General features: G+C 47.2%; 1 protein-coding gene and 1 long non-coding RNA gene across 2 annotated transcripts; one reads left to right on the top strand and one right to left on the bottom strand.

Moving 5' to 3' along the window:
• Window positions 1-15: 15 nt before the first annotated feature.
• LOC142865758 (uncharacterized) lies at window positions 16-1,598 on the top strand. The gene is made up of 2 exons (XR_012915889.1): window positions 16-308; window positions 999-1,598. It is a non-coding gene; the product is annotated as an uncharacterized LOC142865758 (long non-coding RNA).
• Window positions 1,597-18,481, bottom strand: SIGLECL1 (SIGLEC family like 1). The gene is made up of 6 exons (XM_012749526.3): window positions 18,127-18,481; window positions 7,414-7,536; window positions 5,886-6,167; window positions 5,664-5,763; window positions 3,375-3,525; window positions 1,597-2,322 (listed from the first exon to the last, which is right to left on the bottom strand). The coding sequence occupies exons 2-6, from the start codon at window positions 7,436-7,438 to the stop codon at window positions 2,305-2,307; spliced, it is 576 nt and encodes a 191-aa protein (XP_012604980.2). The 5' UTR covers window positions 7,439-7,536; window positions 18,127-18,481; the 3' UTR covers window positions 1,597-2,304.
• Between the last annotated feature and the right edge of the window lie 35 nt (window positions 18,482-18,516).

Genomic DNA, 18,516 nt, shown 5'->3' with positions numbered 1-18,516 from the left:
GCGCCAGCCGGTCCCGCAACCGACGCTGCGGGCGCCCCCGGCTCTCAGCCCGGGCCGGGACGTTGGGAGAATCGTTTTCCTTGAGTAGGTGGTTCTAAGCCCTGCCAGCCCTCTGACACCGAGCGATTCGCCGTTAAGGGACTTTCCTCCGTCAACCCAGCGCCATGAGCAGGCGAGCCAGGGATCAAGGAGCGACACGCCCGGGGCTCGACCCCAGGGCCGCCCGACGTCACCGTGCACCCCCTCGTTGCCATCCTGCACCCGAGGCCGCTGTCACCAGCAAAGCCAGCCTCACCGGGGAGCCCCAGGTCTCCATTCCCCCCGGACCCATCTCTGAACTACCCCAACCCTGTCCTCATCCCCTCTCCCATCCCTCTCCTGGTCTCACCCGCCTGGCCTTTCCCAGATCTACCGCGGCCACCTCTCCCCCGCCCGGTGTCCCCCTGTCGCCTGTCCCTCCCGGAGAACTGGTTGCTTTAGAGAAGCAAACGCCAAACCTATTACAGAGGCTTCTATCCTCAACTCAAAACCTTTGCTGCACACGATTCTCATAGATAAAGCCACACTGAATATGAGTCCACTTTTCAAAATCACAAAGCATAAGCGGAAATACCCCCCCACCCCCCTCACTCCCACCCCCGCCAGTGAGGGCAAAACCCAAACTTCTCACCAGACCCCCGAGCTCTGCAAGTTCTGGCCCCACAGGAGCTGGTCTTCACTCTGCTCCAGCCACCACCAGCTCCAGCTCTTGAACCCGCCAAACCTCTCCCAAGTCAGAGCCTGGAATGTGCTTTTCCGGCTTTCTGGCCAGCTCCTAATAGTCCATAGCTCTCAACACAGTGCCGCTTGCTCTGAGAGCCCTTCTCCGATTCTGTAATCCACGCTAGGTCCCTGTCCTGTGCTTTATCTCACATCCTGTCCTTTTTCTTCCTAGCACTCACCAACATTTTACACTATAAATCTGTGTGTGTTTCTTCCTTGTCTGCACACCTGTGTAGACCACGACTCCATGCATGTCGTGGTCTTGCCTGTTCCGCTGATTATCCAGCACATAGTGGGTGCTCATATCTCTGCGAAATGCAAACTGCATGCAAGAGGAGCTTATCCTTGTGGGGGCTGATAGAAACGTCTACCCCGAGTACAAGACGACCATCTCCCTGGTGCTGCGAGATCACCGTCTGCGCTCGCTAGTGCTGCCCAAGAAACGACCCTCTGTCCACCCTCTGGAAACTACTGGCCCCTGGAGTGAGCAGGGAGGCTGTCGTCCATTCTGAGAGAACAAGACACAGCCATGGTCCAGTCTGACGTCAGAATCCCTTTCTCATTCCCTGCATGCCTGCCTCTCAACCTGGCCCGGAAATACTGCAACAGCCTCCTGATTAGGGTCTTTGCTTCCAGTCTTAGCTCTTCTGCATATGGAGAGAGAGACAGAGAGAGAGAGAGAGAGACAGAGAGACAGACAGACAGACAGACAGAGACAGACAGACAGAGAGAGAGAATGAATGAATCTTTCTCCATATATCTGGTCACTCTGCTTTCTTGCTTCAAACCTTACAACAGCTTATAATCCATTCACTCAATCAATTATTTGTCAAACATTTTCGAGAGCTTTTTATATTTGAGGCATCATTCCAGATGCTGGTGACACAAATAGAAAACAAGACAGACAAGGTCCCTGCTCTTGTGGAACGTACATCCTAAGGGCATCAGGATAAGGTCCTAGAGACACAGCCCTGGTGCCCGTCTCGGCGTTCGGAGCCCGTGGCAGTGCCTTTTCTCCACCCTCGCCCCACGCAGGCGCACGTCCTGTGAAGACACTGGCATTTGGGGAGGGTGAAAGGCCTTGTCCAGAGGCACACGGCCACAGAGCATTGATGCTGGGGTTCCATCCGAGTGTGACGGCTTCAAAGCCTGGTGCTCCTGCAGGTGCGTCCCAGGCACCGGCACACAGTGGGGCTCAAAAGCAGCTTCCAGAGGGACCCATTTCACGGTCTCACATGCGTTTTTCCTTCCTTTGACCCCATCCCTGGCGAGGCGTGTTTCTGCTGGCTAATCCGAACCGCAACTCACAGACTTTGCCTTCCAAGTTTCTAAAACCAGGCCCAAGAGCAGCCCTTTTCCAGCAGAGAACGAGCGTGAGGGGCAGGGAGGGTTGAGAGGGCTTTCTGAGCTGACATCACCCTGGGGCTCCAGGTTTAATATGGACCCCAGGGTTTCTGGGGGCTTGACGGACTTGGGGGGCTTTTGTGATTCCAGGGATAATGGAAACTCCAGCATGGTGTACTTTCCACAGGCTTAGCTGGATCATTGATCTTGCTTTTCCTGGAAGGGGTGGGCGTGTGGAACAGGGCAAAGAAAAAAGGATGTTGAAATGGCTCTAGAGCTGAGGTACCCAAATCTTAAAGGGAAACCCCTTTGAGCAGAGAATAAAGCAACATGGAGCAAGCCCGTGGGTGCAGCCTGCACTCCTACCTTCTCCCTCTGGTCCTCCCCCATGCACCCCGAGAGACACCCAACTGCTCCCTGGACTCCTCTGCGACGTCTGGCCTGACTTCCTCGGGCAGGCTCGGTCCCTCCCCGCTCTGTGCCACCGTAACTCCTGGCTCAGCCCTCATCCTGTGAAGCACCTTCCCCCCAGCCTGGCTGCTGTCTGAGGGCTAGGTCTGACCCACTTCTAAGACCCCAGCATTGCCCAGGGCAGAGATGAGGAGATACTGCAGGAAATATTGGTGGAATTTAACAGATGCACGGTTTATACACAAAAGGACACTAGGTCCTCAGGCCAGGAGGGCCTGAGGCAGGGCACCTCTGATCCTGGAGGATCATGAACAACAGTGAGGCCCAGCACCCCCAGGCACTGTCTCCACCAAGCCCTGCTGAGGGTGTGGGGTACGGGCGAGTGAAGGGGTACCCTGGGCTGGGCCTGGTCTCCAAGCACCTCAGGCTGACCTGGGCCTGTGGTGTCTACACCGTGCTGACCCTGCCTGCCATACGCTCAGAGACCAAATCCTTCGGTTTCCTCTCTGATGATGCCACAGCTGCTGCCAGGGGTCCCCTAAACCCCTTCTTAGTGGGGATTCGGTGTGCTCTGGTATGTGTGTGTGTGTGTGTGTGAGCATGTGTGCGTGCGGTATGTAAATTGCTGATTCTAATTATCCTTTAAATTATTTATCTTAATTTTCATCCTTCTTTCCCTCTTTGGGTCTTAGCTTCATCATCCATAAAATGCTCTGAAAGCACATTGTGGCAGTTAGCTGTCCTACAAGATTGAGGATGGTAACTCCTTCAGAACACTGTGCCCTCCTGTCCCCGTGGATCTTAGGATCCTTATTCTGGTAGACTAGACTCCAGACACGAGGGGGACGCACCTGTACCTGTCTCTCAGGAGACGGGGCGATTGTGGATTTTCCTGGTTCCTTAGGCTTCAGAGACATCTCGGGTTCTTGGCTGGCTTTGACTTTAGGGCTCTTCTTTGCTCTGATCACTGCAGTTTTCTTTGCCTGCTTCATTCTGACATGTTTCACTCTAAGGAAATGAGCTTCTGGTTGGCTGTGGATCTCCACCTCCCTGTGTCCCCACACGGGCTCTGGTCTTGGTCAGGAGCTCTGGTTTAGAGCCTCAACAACACTTCCAGTGTGCTGTGTGATCTAGGGAAAGCCTCATACCCTCTCTGGGAGTTGGTTGCACACCCTATATAATGGGGATACCCTATTAATCAGGCCGTAGGGCTCAGATGAGGTCAGCTATGAAGGGGCCCTGCAGCCTATGAAGAGATTGTTCTTGGTCTTTAAGTCCAGCGATGATACTTTGAAAATAGCGCCTCAGTTTGCCCTGCCACCTGGCTCCTCTTCTTTCTCCCCCACAAGTCCCACACTTCTGGCTGCCCCTCATCACTCACCCCAGCTCAGGCCTGGCTCCTCCCTGCAGGGACCTCAGCCCCAGACTCTGGCCTCGCTGTCTGGACTGTGTCCCACCCCAAGCTCTTCCTTCCCCTCCCAGCTGTCTCCCGTGGCCCCAGCCAAGGGTTCTGTAGGGGACTGACATATATTTTCCTAGTTCAAGAATTAAAGTTAGTGAGTAATGTATGTGTTCTGCCCAGAGTGTTTGAAAGTAATCTGTTTCGGACAAGGTCCTTGTGATAAATGAAGGTGTTGCCTAGAGGCATAACAAAGGACCTGAGCTGTGAGTAGAAAGAGCGGCCCCGCCCCTCGGCATTGGGGGTCTGGAGGCCACAAGATAAACATATTGTTCCTGTGATTGCTGCATACACCCCATAAGATGGCTGGTTAGTCAATGCCGGGTAAGACCCCCTCAAGGGAGGGGCGACCTAAGCCAGGCACAGCCGCTGGGGTTCAGCCGAAGATCTTAGGGGGTCAACCTAAGAGAATCTGGAGATGAGAAATGCCCCCTGTGGCTCTCCTTGCCCATCCTTGCTAATCTCGGTCCTTTATCTATGCCTGGTGCCTAGAGCAACCACCTTGAGATTCTGAGTCAGGGGACGTCTGCTTCCCTGAGGCTATTCCGGAATTTATGGCCATTGCTGCAATGACCAGGTGGTTACGTACAAGGAACTAACTTTAATCTTTTAGAGTATAAAAATAAAACTGACCTGGTGTATTATCACTCAAGTCACCCATTTGTACGTGTGTCTGTGTTTTTCTTTGTGTTCTGCATTTGTGTTTTATGTTCTGTGTTCATCCTCTGTCCTGTAAATGGGCCATGACAGGTTCAGTCCACGCTGCCGTCGGGGCTGGACGGAGGCTCCACTGCCGACTCTCCGGCCTGGCTCCCCGCAGCCCTGCCCCGCTCGCCCTGGGCCTCTCGCCAACATGGCCAGCCGAGCTCATGGCTCCTTGTGAACCAACACCAAGAACGTTTTCAACCTCATTTTTTAGCCACTACCTGTCACTCTCCATGCACCTGACACTATACAAAGACACTGGACATGTCTCCAACATGCCCCTGGACTTGTGCACATAAAGGTTGAGTATCCCTTATCTAAAATGCTCAGGACCAGAAGTGTTTCAGATTTCAAATATTTTCAATATTTTCAAATATTTTCTCTTTATATTACATATAAAGAGATATCTCGGGGATGAGACCCAAGTCTAAACACAAAAAATCATTTATATTTAATATACGCCTTAGCCTAAAGGTAGTTTTATACACTATTTTTAATAATTTTGTGTAAGAAAAAAAGTTTGCATGAACTGAACCATCACATAAGGTCGGGTGTGGAATTTTCCACTTGAGGTGTCATGTAGGCTCTCAAAAAGTTTTGGATTTGGGGTCATTTCTGATTTCAAAGTTTTGGCTTGGGGATGCTCAGTGTGTACTGCTTCCTGCCATGTCCATGCATCCTCAGCCCCCAGGCCCCCGCGGACGGCACCTGGGGGACTCTCTGCTGGCCTCTCCGGGGCTGCCAGTCCCTCCTAGGCTTCCTCCTTTACAACATGTGCTGCGAGGGTCTGTCCCCTGGGCCTGTTTCATGGCTGATGGCCCTGGTGGTGGTGACTGTTGGGTGCCTCTTTCCTTTTCTAAACCCTGGGCAGCTTGGGGGCAGGGTCCCATCTGTGCCTTCGCTGTGCCCTCGCCACAGCCAGGGCCGGCCAGGCGCAGGCTGTGGGACAGGCTGGCAGGTGCATCGTGCCCCTGGTACTCACAGGAGGGGGAGGAGGCAGAGGAAGAGCAATGTGACTGCAGTGGCTCCGTACACTACACCCTGGATCAGCCCTTTCATGAAGTTCTGAGAAACCAGAGAACCTGGAATTGGAGCATTGAGAAGTTTGGCATTGGAGCCAAAGCTCTGCTCCCTCCCCCGTTCCCGGGGCCAGACCCCATCCCGCTCCCCGTCCTCACCCAGACACCCGCCCCTCCAGCCTCACCTGACATTAGGAGGATGCTCAACGCGTGCGTTCCGTTTTCGTTCTTTGCCTCACAGAGAAGTCTCGTGCCTATTTCTGGCTTCCCGGGCAGCCGGAGGGTGCTGTTGGCCCAGGGGCCGAGCGTGGTGGACGTCACCTGGGGGCTGTCGTCTGTGCCATTCACACCCACGAGGGCGCCTCCCACCTGCCACTGCACGGAGGGCATGGGGACCCCCTGGAAGGAACAGCTGCACTGCAGCGTCTGCTCCAAGGAGCAAGAGGAGTGGAGCAGCCTGGCAGGAGCTGTGGGAGGGAGGGTCGGGAGTCAGCGAGGCATCCTGACCTCCCTCTCCGGTTCCTCCAGGACCCAGCCTTCTCTTCAGTCGCTATTCACAGGAGTTTCGGAAGCCTTTCTGGGAGCCCACAGGATCACAGGATCCAGCCTTTGCTCAAAGACCAGTTCCTCTTTATCCTCTTTCCTCATCTGGTCAGGACCCGAATGCTGGACCTTGTAGACGGAGGGTGAGTACACATCCTGAGAAGCTGCACTGCCTGTGATCTCTTGCAACCCCGTCCAGGTGGCCAAGCCTGAGGTCTGCTCTGCCTCTTCTCTTCCCATCCCCAAGCATCCCCTCAGGCTCTGTGATCAGTTTCTCCCTCCGTCACTTACTGTCTGGGTGTTGCTGGGCGAGGCACTTCCCTTCTCGGTGCTGTTTCCTAGTCTGTAACACTGGGACAGTCACTGGACCATCTCATACCATCACTGCTGCAAGGATGAACACCCTAGGACTCGTAGTGCCCCTAGCTCTGTGCACGGTAAGGTGTTGCCCATTCGATAAATAGAGCTCCCTTCTCCATTTCCTTCCTGCCAGTCCCAAGTGGCCTTTGACTGAGCATTCACTGGAAGCCAAGACAGCTATGGCATCTTCCGGATAAGAAGATTAAAACTGCCTTGCTCTCCACAGAATAGGGAGGGCACGTTGACCATTGGGTGAGTATCATGGATTAATAAGAAATGGTCACCTTCATCAGGGTCCTCAACAATAAGGAACTGGTCTTTAGAGTTTTCACATATTTTTTCTTTGAGGTTGAGGTTACTGGCAGAAAGGGGTAACTTCCTCCGAACCAGGAGCTCTTGATCTTGGTCTCTTCTGCTAGGCCACTTGGGGGGGGGCATCTTGGGGAATTTGCAGGGGATTGTGATGCACAGCCCCTCCACTGCCACCCTCCGGGCTGTCTTTCCCATCTGAGAAAGCAAGCTGTGCAAACGCTGGACACTGGCTCCCTTCAGGGCTCTGGTCGTATCTGAAACGGCTCCCTGTGCTCCCCTATCCTCCCGCCCCCGACTGCACCACCACCCTCGCTCTCAACCCTACTCCCTGGCTGGTCTGCTCTTTGTTCCAGACCTGTTTGTTCCGGCCCTGCCAGAATCTGGCACACGGGGTCGAATCCACATGGATTATCTGGTACTTGTGCCCTTACGTCCTCGTTCTTCATGGCACCACAGCCCCCGGCCGCCCCAGCTGCCCCGGCCCGGAGTCTCTCTTACCCAGCTGGGGCAGGGGAGCCCCCATTGGCGGCGGCAGCAGTTCCCAGGGCCAGCGGAGCCTCTTTGGGAGGCCGGCTCTGACATCAGGACCGTGCAGTTCAGAAGGGGTGAGGCGATGGGCAGCTGGAAGAGGATGTGGGGGTAGGGAGAGCAGAAGGCATTCTTAGCAAGAAGGCAGGGGCTGCCATCTCTTTGGCCACCCCAAAGCCTGATCGCCTGGAGAAGCAGGAACATGGGATGAAATGCTCACGAGCACCAGGGACAGGGAGGCGCCGTCTGACCCCCTGCGAAGCCCCAGCACCACGTCTCCTTTGTTCTTCCCCCCCTCCAGTCTCCCTCCCGGCGCCCACACCCTCTGGGGGGCCTCGGACGCCAGGTCCTTTGAGTTCTCCCTTAAAGCTGAGAGAAACCCACGAAGGGTCGCGCACCACGGAGGGACGGGATCAGGAGGTTTGAGTGTCTAGAACATTCCCCTGGGCCCAGTGAGAAGTGGCGTGGAGGGGTGGCAGGGCCGCCGGGCGGCAGGCGAGAGGCGGTTGCGGAGACTGGAAAGCACAGCACACTTGAGCCGGTGCGCGGCTGCGGGCACGCAGGCATGGGGCGGATGTGACAGGTCTTTGGAAGAAGATCCTGCTGCCCACAGTGAGAGTCCGCTTTTCCTTTCTTGCCGACAAGAAAGCAAACTTTCCTGCTTTGCAGATCACTCTCCACACTTCGCCTTACCTGTGCCGATGTTCCACTGTGCATTTCCTATGCCAAAGGGGAAATGGCCCCCTTTCCAGGTTTCGCCCTAAACAGACTTGCCCCTTCACTCAAGCATTTCCCCTGTCACGGCGTTTCCTCTTGCTGTTGCCCTGTGCCCACGTTCACATCCTGTGTGAATTTCAAAGCTGAGTTCAAGGGCATTTCCCACATGTGGCCTTTCCTGACCTCCCTACTCAGGGTAGAATTAAGTAGAATTACTTTCCTCCCAGAAATGCAGATTACAGAACATTCTAGCAGACAACTTGTTTGGACTTTTGGAAATGTCAATGTCATGGGGAAAAAGATTGGAAGGGCTATTTTAGACTAAAATATGCTAAAACGATAGAACACTTACATATACAGTGTGATCCAAAGGGGCTCCTGAGCCAATTTTCTTAAGATACGTGGAGAAATTTGAATATTGATTGGATATTAGGTAACATTACAGAATTATTGTTGTTAATATTCTTAGAGGTGAAAATGATATCATTTTGTGGGAAAATGACTATTCTTCAGGGTATTTAGAGGTGACATTTTTTAAATTTACAGTTGGTATTTCTTCTTTTTTTTTTCCTCAAAATAGTATGGGGTGCGAATGTTTTTGGTTACATGGATCACTTTTGTATACTTGAATCGGGGCCGTAAGTGTACTCATCATCCAGAGAGTGTTCATTGTACCCATTAGGTAGGTTTTTGCCCTTCCCCTCCTCCACCTTCCTCCCTGCTTGATTCTCACGGAGTTTTACTTCCCTCTGTGCACATGTGTGTTCATCCGTTAGTTCCAATTTAATAGCAAGTACATGTGGTGTTTGTTTTTCCATTCTTTAGATACTTCAGTTAGGATAACTCTAGTTCCACCCAAATTGTTGCAAAAGGCATTAATGCATCCTTTATATGGCTGATTAATATTCCACAGTATACATATACCACACTTTGTGAATCCACTCATGAATTGGTGAATCCACTCATGAATCAACCGGGTTGAATCCACATCTTTGCAATTGTGGATTGTGCTGCAATAAACATTGAGTGCAGGTGTCTTTTTGGTAAAATGACTTCTTTTCCTTTGGGTAAATAGCTAATAGTGGGATTGCTGGGTTGAATAGTAGATCTACTTTTAGTTCTTTGAGGAATCTGCATTCTGTTTTCCACAGAGGTTGTACCAACTTGCAGTCCCGAGAGGTGATTTTCAAAATGTGCTGCAACTCACTTTCAAATGAGACAGCAAAGAGAGCAAGAGAAACAAATATGAACAGATGGTAACAATTGTTGCATACAGGCAGAGGATATATGAATGTTTAAATTTCAATTTTTCTGTATGTTTAAGATTTTCATAATCAAAAGCTAGGGAGAATATTTAATAATAATAGATTATCATAAGCTTATTTAAGTGGTGATTCCAATTGCAGTTGTATTTTGGGTGAGAGGTCTCCTTGCTCAGCAAATCAACTTATTCCCTAACACTTGATCTTTCAGTGAATTAACTGGTCAAAGTTCTTTCTTCACTCCAATAAAAGAAAACACATGAAGCAATTTTCAACCACTCAGTAAACATTATAGTATGTCTCTACCAACATGTCTCAGGAACACATAAACAATTTTTAAAGCAGATTTCTAACTTTGAGTCATGATTCAGCTTGCAGAGATCTTGACCATTTCATCCTCCCTAGGATATGGTGTTGACAGTTATTCTGTTTTTATGAGGGCATGCAGAACAGCAAGACCATAGATGCCACAGAATGTGATCATTTTCCCTTACCATATTTGCAAAAATTAAGAAGACTGAAAATGTCCAATGCTTACAAAAGTCATAGTAGAAGTGGAAAGTGGTTTAGTCAAAACCACTGAAAGTCAATTTGGAAGCATGTAGAACATTTTTTAAATTTTTTTTTTATTTTAGCGTATTATGTGGGTCCAAGTGTTAAGGTTACGTATGTTGCCTATGCCCCCCTCCTCCCTCGAGTCAGAGCTTCAAGCATGTCCATCCCCCAAACGTTACACATCTTACTTGTTGTGTTTGTATATACCCATCCCCTCTTCCCCCCTCCCTCCTGCCTGACACCCGATACATGTTATTCCTATATGTCCACTTAGGTGTTGATCTGTTAATACCAATTCACTGGTGAGTACATGTGGTGCTGGTTTTTCCATTCTTGAGATACTTCACTTAGTAGAATGGGTTCCAGCTCTAACCAGGAATATACAAGAGGTGCTATATCACCATTGTTTCTTAAAGCTGAGTAGTACTCCATGGTATACATATACCACATTTTATTAATCCACTCATGAATTGATGGGCACTTGGGTTGTTTCCACAGCTTTGCAATTGTGAATTGTGCTGCTATAAGCATTGGAGTGCAGGTTCTTTTTCATAAAGTGACTTTTGATCTTTTGGGTAGATGCCCAGTAGTGGAATTGCTGGATCAAATAGTAGATCTACTTGTATCGCTTTGAGGTATCTCCATATTGCTTTCCACAGAGGTTGCACTAGTTTGCAGTCCCACTAGCAGTGTAGGAGTGTTCCTCTCTCTCTGCATCCATGCCAGCATTTATTGTTTGGGGACTTTTTGATAGAGGCCATTCTCACTGGAGTTAAGTGATATCTCATTGTGGTTTTGATTTGCATTTCCCTGATGATTAGAGATGTTGAGCATTTTTTCATATGTTTGTTGGCCATTCTTCTGTCTTCTTTTTGTAAGTTTCTATTCATGTCCTTTGCCCATTTTTCGATGGGTTGTTTGATTTTTTCTGGCTGATTTTCCTGAGTTCTAAATAGATTCTAGTTATCAGCCCTTTATCAGATGTGGCTTGCGAAAATTTTCTCCCATTCTGTGGGTTGTCTGTTTTCTCTCTTGATAGTTTCTTTGGCTGTGCAGAAGCTTTTTAATTCGATCAGGTCCAATTTGTTTATTTTTGTTGCTGCTGTGATTGCCTTTGGGGTCTTCTCCATAAATTCTTTGCCTAGGCCAATGTCCAGAAGAGTATTTCCAACATTTTCCTCTAGAATTCTAATAGTTTCACATCTAAGGTTCAAGTCTGTTACCCAGTATGAGTTGATTTTAAATAGACATACATTTTGTCTTAGCAATTCCCCTTAATATTTTTATAGAAATATGCACTATGCAGAAAGACATAGGAATTAGATTGTTCAATATAGAATTATGTATCATAACAAAAAGCTATGAAAAATCTAAACATTCAACAGTAGAGCAATGGTTAAGTAAATTTCAATAATGTCTATAGAACATTTAGAGTATTATGCATCAGTAAAAAATAAATCTACATGCTCTGATTTGGAAAAGATCTCTAAAATATATCATATTATTTTAGAAGAAGATAGAGTACCAGAATTTTATATATAAGTTTTCTAGACATCTTTTTGTGTATAGGTTGCATGTGAATGCATGATAAGGTTGGAATCATATGTGTGGGGCTCCCCTGTCAAGGAGTCCCAGAAATGTCTCTGTCCACCCCCTGACCATTCTACCACTAATGTGCGTATGACTTCGTGTCCTCAGCTGGGGGTGGGGCCAAGGGACCCAGGCCATTTTGCCATTTATCCTGATTAGATAATGTGTGTATCGTTTCAGCAAATTTGGGGTCAGCTTTCTCATTGCAATATTTGCATCCTGCCTTTTTAAATTCCTTGAAACTAGAGTAAATAGAACAGAATTAATTAGGGCTCTTCAATGTTGGGGCTCCCACTGGTCCACTCCATTTCCAAGAAAGTTCCATTGAGAACTTTGTTTTGATCACTTCAATGTCCACTTAACTCATCTCATTTTTTAAGTGTTTTAATATGTTTTCACTCTGATTGGATGAATCCCCCTGACGCTCCCCTTTGTCTTTCCTCATTCTCTTGTGAATCACTCTAACTATCTTTGCCATCTGTCATTTCTGCATAACTTTTCATGTTAGCAGTGGCCCTGAGGCTAGCAGCGATGGCTTGGACTAGCCAGTACCCAAGTGTGGCCCAGCTCAGGACCCCCTCCTCCACTTTCATTTTAGCTGTTACAGATAAAAGTGGCAAAGGGATTGTGTATTTAGCTTGTTTCCTTATGCATCCAGCAAATCAGCCCTTGGGGGTTGGATCCACCATTATGTAAAACCACTGGTAACTTTTACCTCCTGTGATTGACTGCAGAACTGCTGCCTTTCCACACTGGGGGGCCTCGGGGCGATTCAGGAATCAAAGACTTGTCATTCTGACCTCACGTCCTTCCTCTTCCCAAACCATACCTTTCAGTGAGGCAGGGCTGACCCAGTGAATCCCATTTCTGATGCCAAATGAAAAGGCAGGGGACAGTCCACACTTGCCCTCACTTCTGACACCAACTGCAGATTTGGGGACCTCTAAGATCATCCTCATTTCTGAAATCATTTGCAAGTTTTGGGTCCCCAAGACTACCCTTAGGTTTGGTAATTTGCTAGACGTGCTCACAGAATTCACTGAAAGCCATGACACTTATGGTTACTGTTTATTACAACGAAAGGATACAGGTAAGAACCAGCCGAGGGAAGAGGCCCACAGGGCAGAGTCCAGGGAAGTTCCATATACAAAGCGTCCAGGTGTCCTCTCCCTGTGCAGTCACGGAAAGCATGACTTCACGTTCCTGGTGGTGACGTGTGACGATACACACAGAGCACTGCCAACTGCCACAGAGCCGCTCACCCCGGCCGGGCGTCCGGTTTCTGTTAGTCCTCCATCACGCAGGCATGGTCGACCTCCCTGTGGCTGATCTCACATCCAGCTCCTCCTGAAGTTGAACGGGTACCACTTGCCCCAAAGCCCCTATTCTAAATCTCACAGTTAGACCAACTGGTATGGCCAGCTCCCACTCCAAATCACATTGCTGAAATCGCCTAGCGTGGCCAGCCCCTGCTCCGAATCACACTGTAGACACGCGGTGTGGTGCAAGGAAGGCCCCGGGCAGACAAAGGCACTCCTACCAGGCATGGCATTCCGAGAACTTAGAGAGGATCTCCCAGGAGCCAAGGGTAAAGACAAGACCTCTCTTCAGGCAAAGTCAAATCCCTTCTTATTACACAGATAAATGCCAAATTCAAGACAGCAATTATCTCTACGATTGAGAGTGGCAGACGTGTTTGGGGAAGGGAGCACGTGGGGGTAGTGTTCTCAGTTTCAAGCTGGATGGTGGATATAATGCTCCTGTTATACGATTTTTATGCCTTTCTATACATCTGAGATATTTCATAATATTTAAATGAAAATTGGATAATTTGTCATTTATGTAAAAGCTTTATATGTGTGTATTATATGTAAATATATACCTATATATTCATATATAATATATTCATAAATATACATACATGAAGGAATAAGACAAAGATACAGAGATCTGGAAGAGGTATAAGTTGATACCAGTGCTTACCTATGGGTAAAGCAGTAGTTAAGGAAAAGATGAAGTAGAATTTTCAGTATTTTTAATTTCCAGCTTTATTGAGGTATAATTGACAAAAATTATATATATTTAAGGTATACAACATGTTTTGACATATGTACACACTATGCAATAGTTACCACAATCTAGCAAATCAATGTAATCATCAATTCACACAGTTAACCTTTTTTAGGTGTGGTGAGAGCACTTAAGATCTATTCTCTTGGGTTCCACATCTACTCGGCATCATATTGGTACTGACTGATTAAAACTATGGTGCTCAAATGGTGGTAGTGCTCACCAGGGATTCGGGGGTGGGGGGGACCCACATCCTAGGGATGTGGCGAGCATTGTGGGAGGGAAGGGAATGCCTCTAACCTTTCTTAGGGAGAGGCAAAGATACACAAGGTAACCAAAATGTCAAAAAAAAAAACAAAAAACTTTTATTGGGTAGCAGGTGGGGGGAGGAGGGGAAGGGTATATATTTACATAATGGGTGTGGTGCTCACCACCTGGGGGTTAGACACAGTTGAAGCTCTGGCACGGTGGGGGGGTGGCAGGGGCAATATATGTAACCCTAACAATATCTGTACCCCCATAATATAATGAAATAATTTAAAAAAAGATCTATTCTCTTAGCAAGTTTCAAGTATACAGTACAGTAGAAGTAACCAAAGTAACCATAGTCACCAGGCTGTACATTAGAGCTCTAGAACTTGCTCATCCTCCCTAACTGAACCTTTGCACTCTGACCAACACCTACCCATTCCCCCTACCTCTCAGTCCCTGGCAACCACCATTCTACTTACTCACTGCTTTTATGAGTTTGACTTTTTTAGTTTCCACATGTGAGATCATGTTGTATTTTTCTTTCTGTGTCTGATTTATTTCACATAGCATAATGTCCTCCAAGTTGATCCATGTTGTTGCAAATGGCAGGATTTCCTTCTTTAAAGGCTGAATAATATTTCATTGTGTGTGTGTGTGTGTGTGTGTGTGTGTGTATGTGTATGTGTGTATAGTAAGTCCTCACTTAACACCATTGATAGGTTCTTGGAAATGGGAACTTTAATGAAACAATGTATAATGAAATAAATTTTACCATACAAGAGGACAGCAGCAAACTCCACACAGACAGCGGCCCCAGCTAAGAATCAATTTTTTTTTCCTTATCAATGTTATAACAAAATGATGTTGAATGAAATGGCATTATTTGAGAAACTGCTGTATGTGTTTGTGTATATCTGATATACACAAACATATGTGTATATGTGATATATACATTTTCTTGCCATTCATTCATTGATGGATACTTAAGTTGGCACCACATTTTCCCTATTGTGAATCATGCTGCAACGAAGATGGGAGTGCAGATATCTCTTCAAAATACTGATTTCATTTCCATCAGATATATACCCAGAAGTTGGATTGCTGGATCATATGGTAGTTCTATTTTTAATTTTTTTAAAGGAAACTCCATACTGTTTTCCACAATGACTATACCAATTTACATTCCCACCAACAGTATAGGTTTCCTTTTCTCCATATCCTCACCAATACTTGTTATCTTTTGTTGTTTTGATAATAGTCATTCTAATAGGCATAGGTGGGATCTCACTGTGGTTTTTATTTGCTTTTCTCTAATGATTAGTGATGTTGAGCATTTTTTCATACTCCCATTGGCTATTTGTATGTCTTCTTTTGAGAAATGCAAGGCATTTCAGGGCCTTGCTCATTTTTCTAATCAGGTTTTTTTTTCGTTGTTGTTTTTTCTGCTATTGAGTTGTTTGAGTTCCTTATATACTTTGTATATTAACTCCTTATCAGATCTATGCTTTGCAAATATTTTCTCCCACGATGTAGGTTGTCTCTTAATCAGAGCTGACTGTTTCCTTTCCCATGCAGAAACTTTTTAGTTTGATGCAATCTCACTTGTCTATTTTTGCTTTTGTGGCCTGTGCTTTTGCAGTCATGTCCAAAAAGTTGTCCAGACCAATGTCAAGAAGACTTTTTCCTATGTTTTCTTTTAATAGTTTTACAGTCTCCTGTCCTATATTTACATCTTCAATCCATTTTGAATTGATTTTTGTATGTGGTATTAAGGAAGTGTCCAATTTCATTCTTTTGCATGTGAATGTCCAGTTTTCCTTAGAATTTTTGTTTTTTATTTAGCCACGGTTCTACTGGCAACTATTTTTTATAGCTAATCTTTTTATTTAGATATAATTCATATACCATATAATTCATCACTTTAAACTATACAACTCATGCCCTTTTATCATATTCATAAAGATGCACAACCATCACCATTATCTAATTCCAGAATATTTTCATCACCCCCTCCCCAAAAATCCCGGTATCCTTTAACATGAACTCTTCATTTCCCTCAAGCCTCACCCCCAACCTCAAGTCCTAAGCAACCACTAATCTACTTTTCTGTAACTATTAATTTTCCTATTCTAGACATTTTAGATAAATGAAATGATATAGCATGTAGCCTTTCGTGTTTGACTTCTTTCACTTAGCATGTTTTCAAGGGTAATTCATGTTGTACCACATATCAGTCCTCATTTCATTTTTATCACTGAACAATATTCCACTGTATGGATATGCCACATTTTGTTTATTCATTCATGAACTGATGGACATTTGGGTTGTTTCCACTCTGGCTATTATGACTCAGTTATGAATCGCTGAATCGTGCTGCTGTGACCGGTAACTACTTTTTAGTTAACACCTAATGAGAAACTACCTTTGCTATTTACAACTCTAGAGACTTTGAAATTTTATCTTACTTAATCCTCTCAACAGCTCTGGGAGACAGATCTCGCCATCACCACCTCACAGAGGAAGGCACAGCCCCAGAGAAGGACGTGACTGCTCCGAAGGCTCACAGCCACGAGGCTGATGGATTTCACACTCAACTTTTGACTCCAAATGTAGTCTTTTCCATGATTCCAGTTTGCCTTACAAACTGCTGTATAAGTATAGCCAAAATCTATTCTCCTAAGTCCACTTCCTCATGAATAAAATATAGGAATAAATCAGATAGCCCTGATTACCACATAGGGTTGGTAAGATATGCAAGAAAAGATCTGCAAATTGCACAGCATGTGAGTTGCAGATATCTTCAGCTACGACCTTAAGTGATACACAGTATACTTAGAGTCTTCCTGGAAGTTGACCAGAAGGCAGAAGACCGAATCTTTGCCTCCACTTCCTGGGAGATTCTAGGTAAGCCATTTCCCTCACTCTCAGCCTGCTTCAGAGATTACAACTTTGTGTAGCCTAGCTGGATTTGACCCATAGATAGAATCTGTTTGGCCTACTAAATGCTTACTTTTAAAAGTTAACTTTTTTACGGGATAACATTTAAAAATCAGGACATTTCATTTAAAAAATCCAGACATCCAGCTTCTCTCTTTCTCTCTCTCTCTTTTTTTTTTTAATTCAAGTCAAATCACCCAGGTGTGAAGGTTAGTTATATTATAACATTCAAGCTGCTCACGTCTCCTCAGGCCCGTTCGCTCATTTGCAAGACGTGGGTGGTAACAGCACCCATCGTGCAGGGTTGTGGTTAGGATTCAATGAGTTCATAGGGCAGAGCCTCACATATGGCAAGCACTTGATAAATGTTAGTTACTGTTTATTAAATCACCTGCTTTCTCTTGTTAGCATTTGATTTGGGGCCACTCTTGACAGCCTCTAATCCCTTCCCAGCGTTCTGGAACTCGCCCTTTCCTTTCCTATCCCGTGTTTCTGCATGCTTTACAGGACCCCTCAGAGTGGTCTCTCTGCCTTTGCCCTTAACCTCCACGTGTCAACGCCGATTGCCCTTTCCCTTCTCTCATAACAAAGATGCTGCCCAGGCCACCAGGGCATGACGTGCTTCTCTCCTTCACACTGTACAACCACCTTCTTTTTACACTGCCATTTTTAACTGCCCCTCTCCAATTTAAAGCCTCATGTTGGGTGTTGGCAGGAGCCCTGCCTGGGTCCCGGCCCAGGCTTTAACAGTAAATCACAGAATAACCTTGGTCAGTTACTTCCCCCTCTCTGGCTTTCCTTTTATCTCCTCATCTATAACATACATGGGTTTGTTGCTGAGATACAAGGATCAGTCTAGCTGGAAAACTCTCATTTCTTCTTGCTCCTCTCTGCCAGGCTTTAGAACATACATGGGATGCCTCCTCACGCACCCACTTATAATTTTCTCGGAGGGTCACTCAGCTTTACCTTCCACCTGTGTGTTTCCATAGCAGGGTGTGAGTGATACCAAGGTGTTTCCAATTTTCTAAGGGAAGGACTGACTTAGAAATGACTGACCTACTCAACCTAATGGAAAAACAAATTTTGTAGGGAAACTGATGACGACAGACTGTTAAACTGATTAACTGGCACACACGGGATAACTGTGTGACTAAGGCCTGAGCGTCTTAGAGGGGACTAAACTAAGAGGCTTAGTGGGAGCCTAGTTAACCGATGAGCAGGGCAGGCTATCAAGGGGCGGATTATCTGATGAACTGATTTACAAGGCGATTAACCACTGACTCATAAGGACACTCACCTGATCCTTAACCGACAGTCCGCTATTGGTGGCCGGAGACCCACTGGCTGTCCTCCGCGCGGGCCGGGTGACTGGCGCGGCAGCGACGGGCCGATGGGCTCACAAAGGGCTCCTGGCGACCTGACTGCCTGGTCCTCAGTCTCCCCGTCTGGCGGATCCAGAATTGGTCTCTGTCCAACCAAGGGGCTCGCGGGGACCTCACAGCCCGGAGAGCCCGACTGGCGGCCTAACCGACCTGTGGCTGCCTCGCGTTCCCAGGCCAGCAGCGGTCCTTAGGAATGAGGCGCAGGGAGGGCGGCGCGAGGGGCAGGACAGTCGCGCCGGGTCTCGCCCATCTGCCTCGCGCGGTGCCCGCATCTACGCTGCAGCCAATCAGCGGCCGCACAGGTC

This window comes from Microcebus murinus, chromosome 32, assembly GCF_040939455.1.
Source record: "Microcebus murinus isolate Inina chromosome 32, M.murinus_Inina_mat1.0, whole genome shotgun sequence".
NCBI classification, from domain to species: domain Eukaryota; kingdom Metazoa; phylum Chordata; class Mammalia; order Primates; family Cheirogaleidae; genus Microcebus; species Microcebus murinus.
The sequence above is the reverse complement of the archived record's forward strand: the minus strand, read 5'-3'. Positions and strand labels throughout refer to the sequence as shown.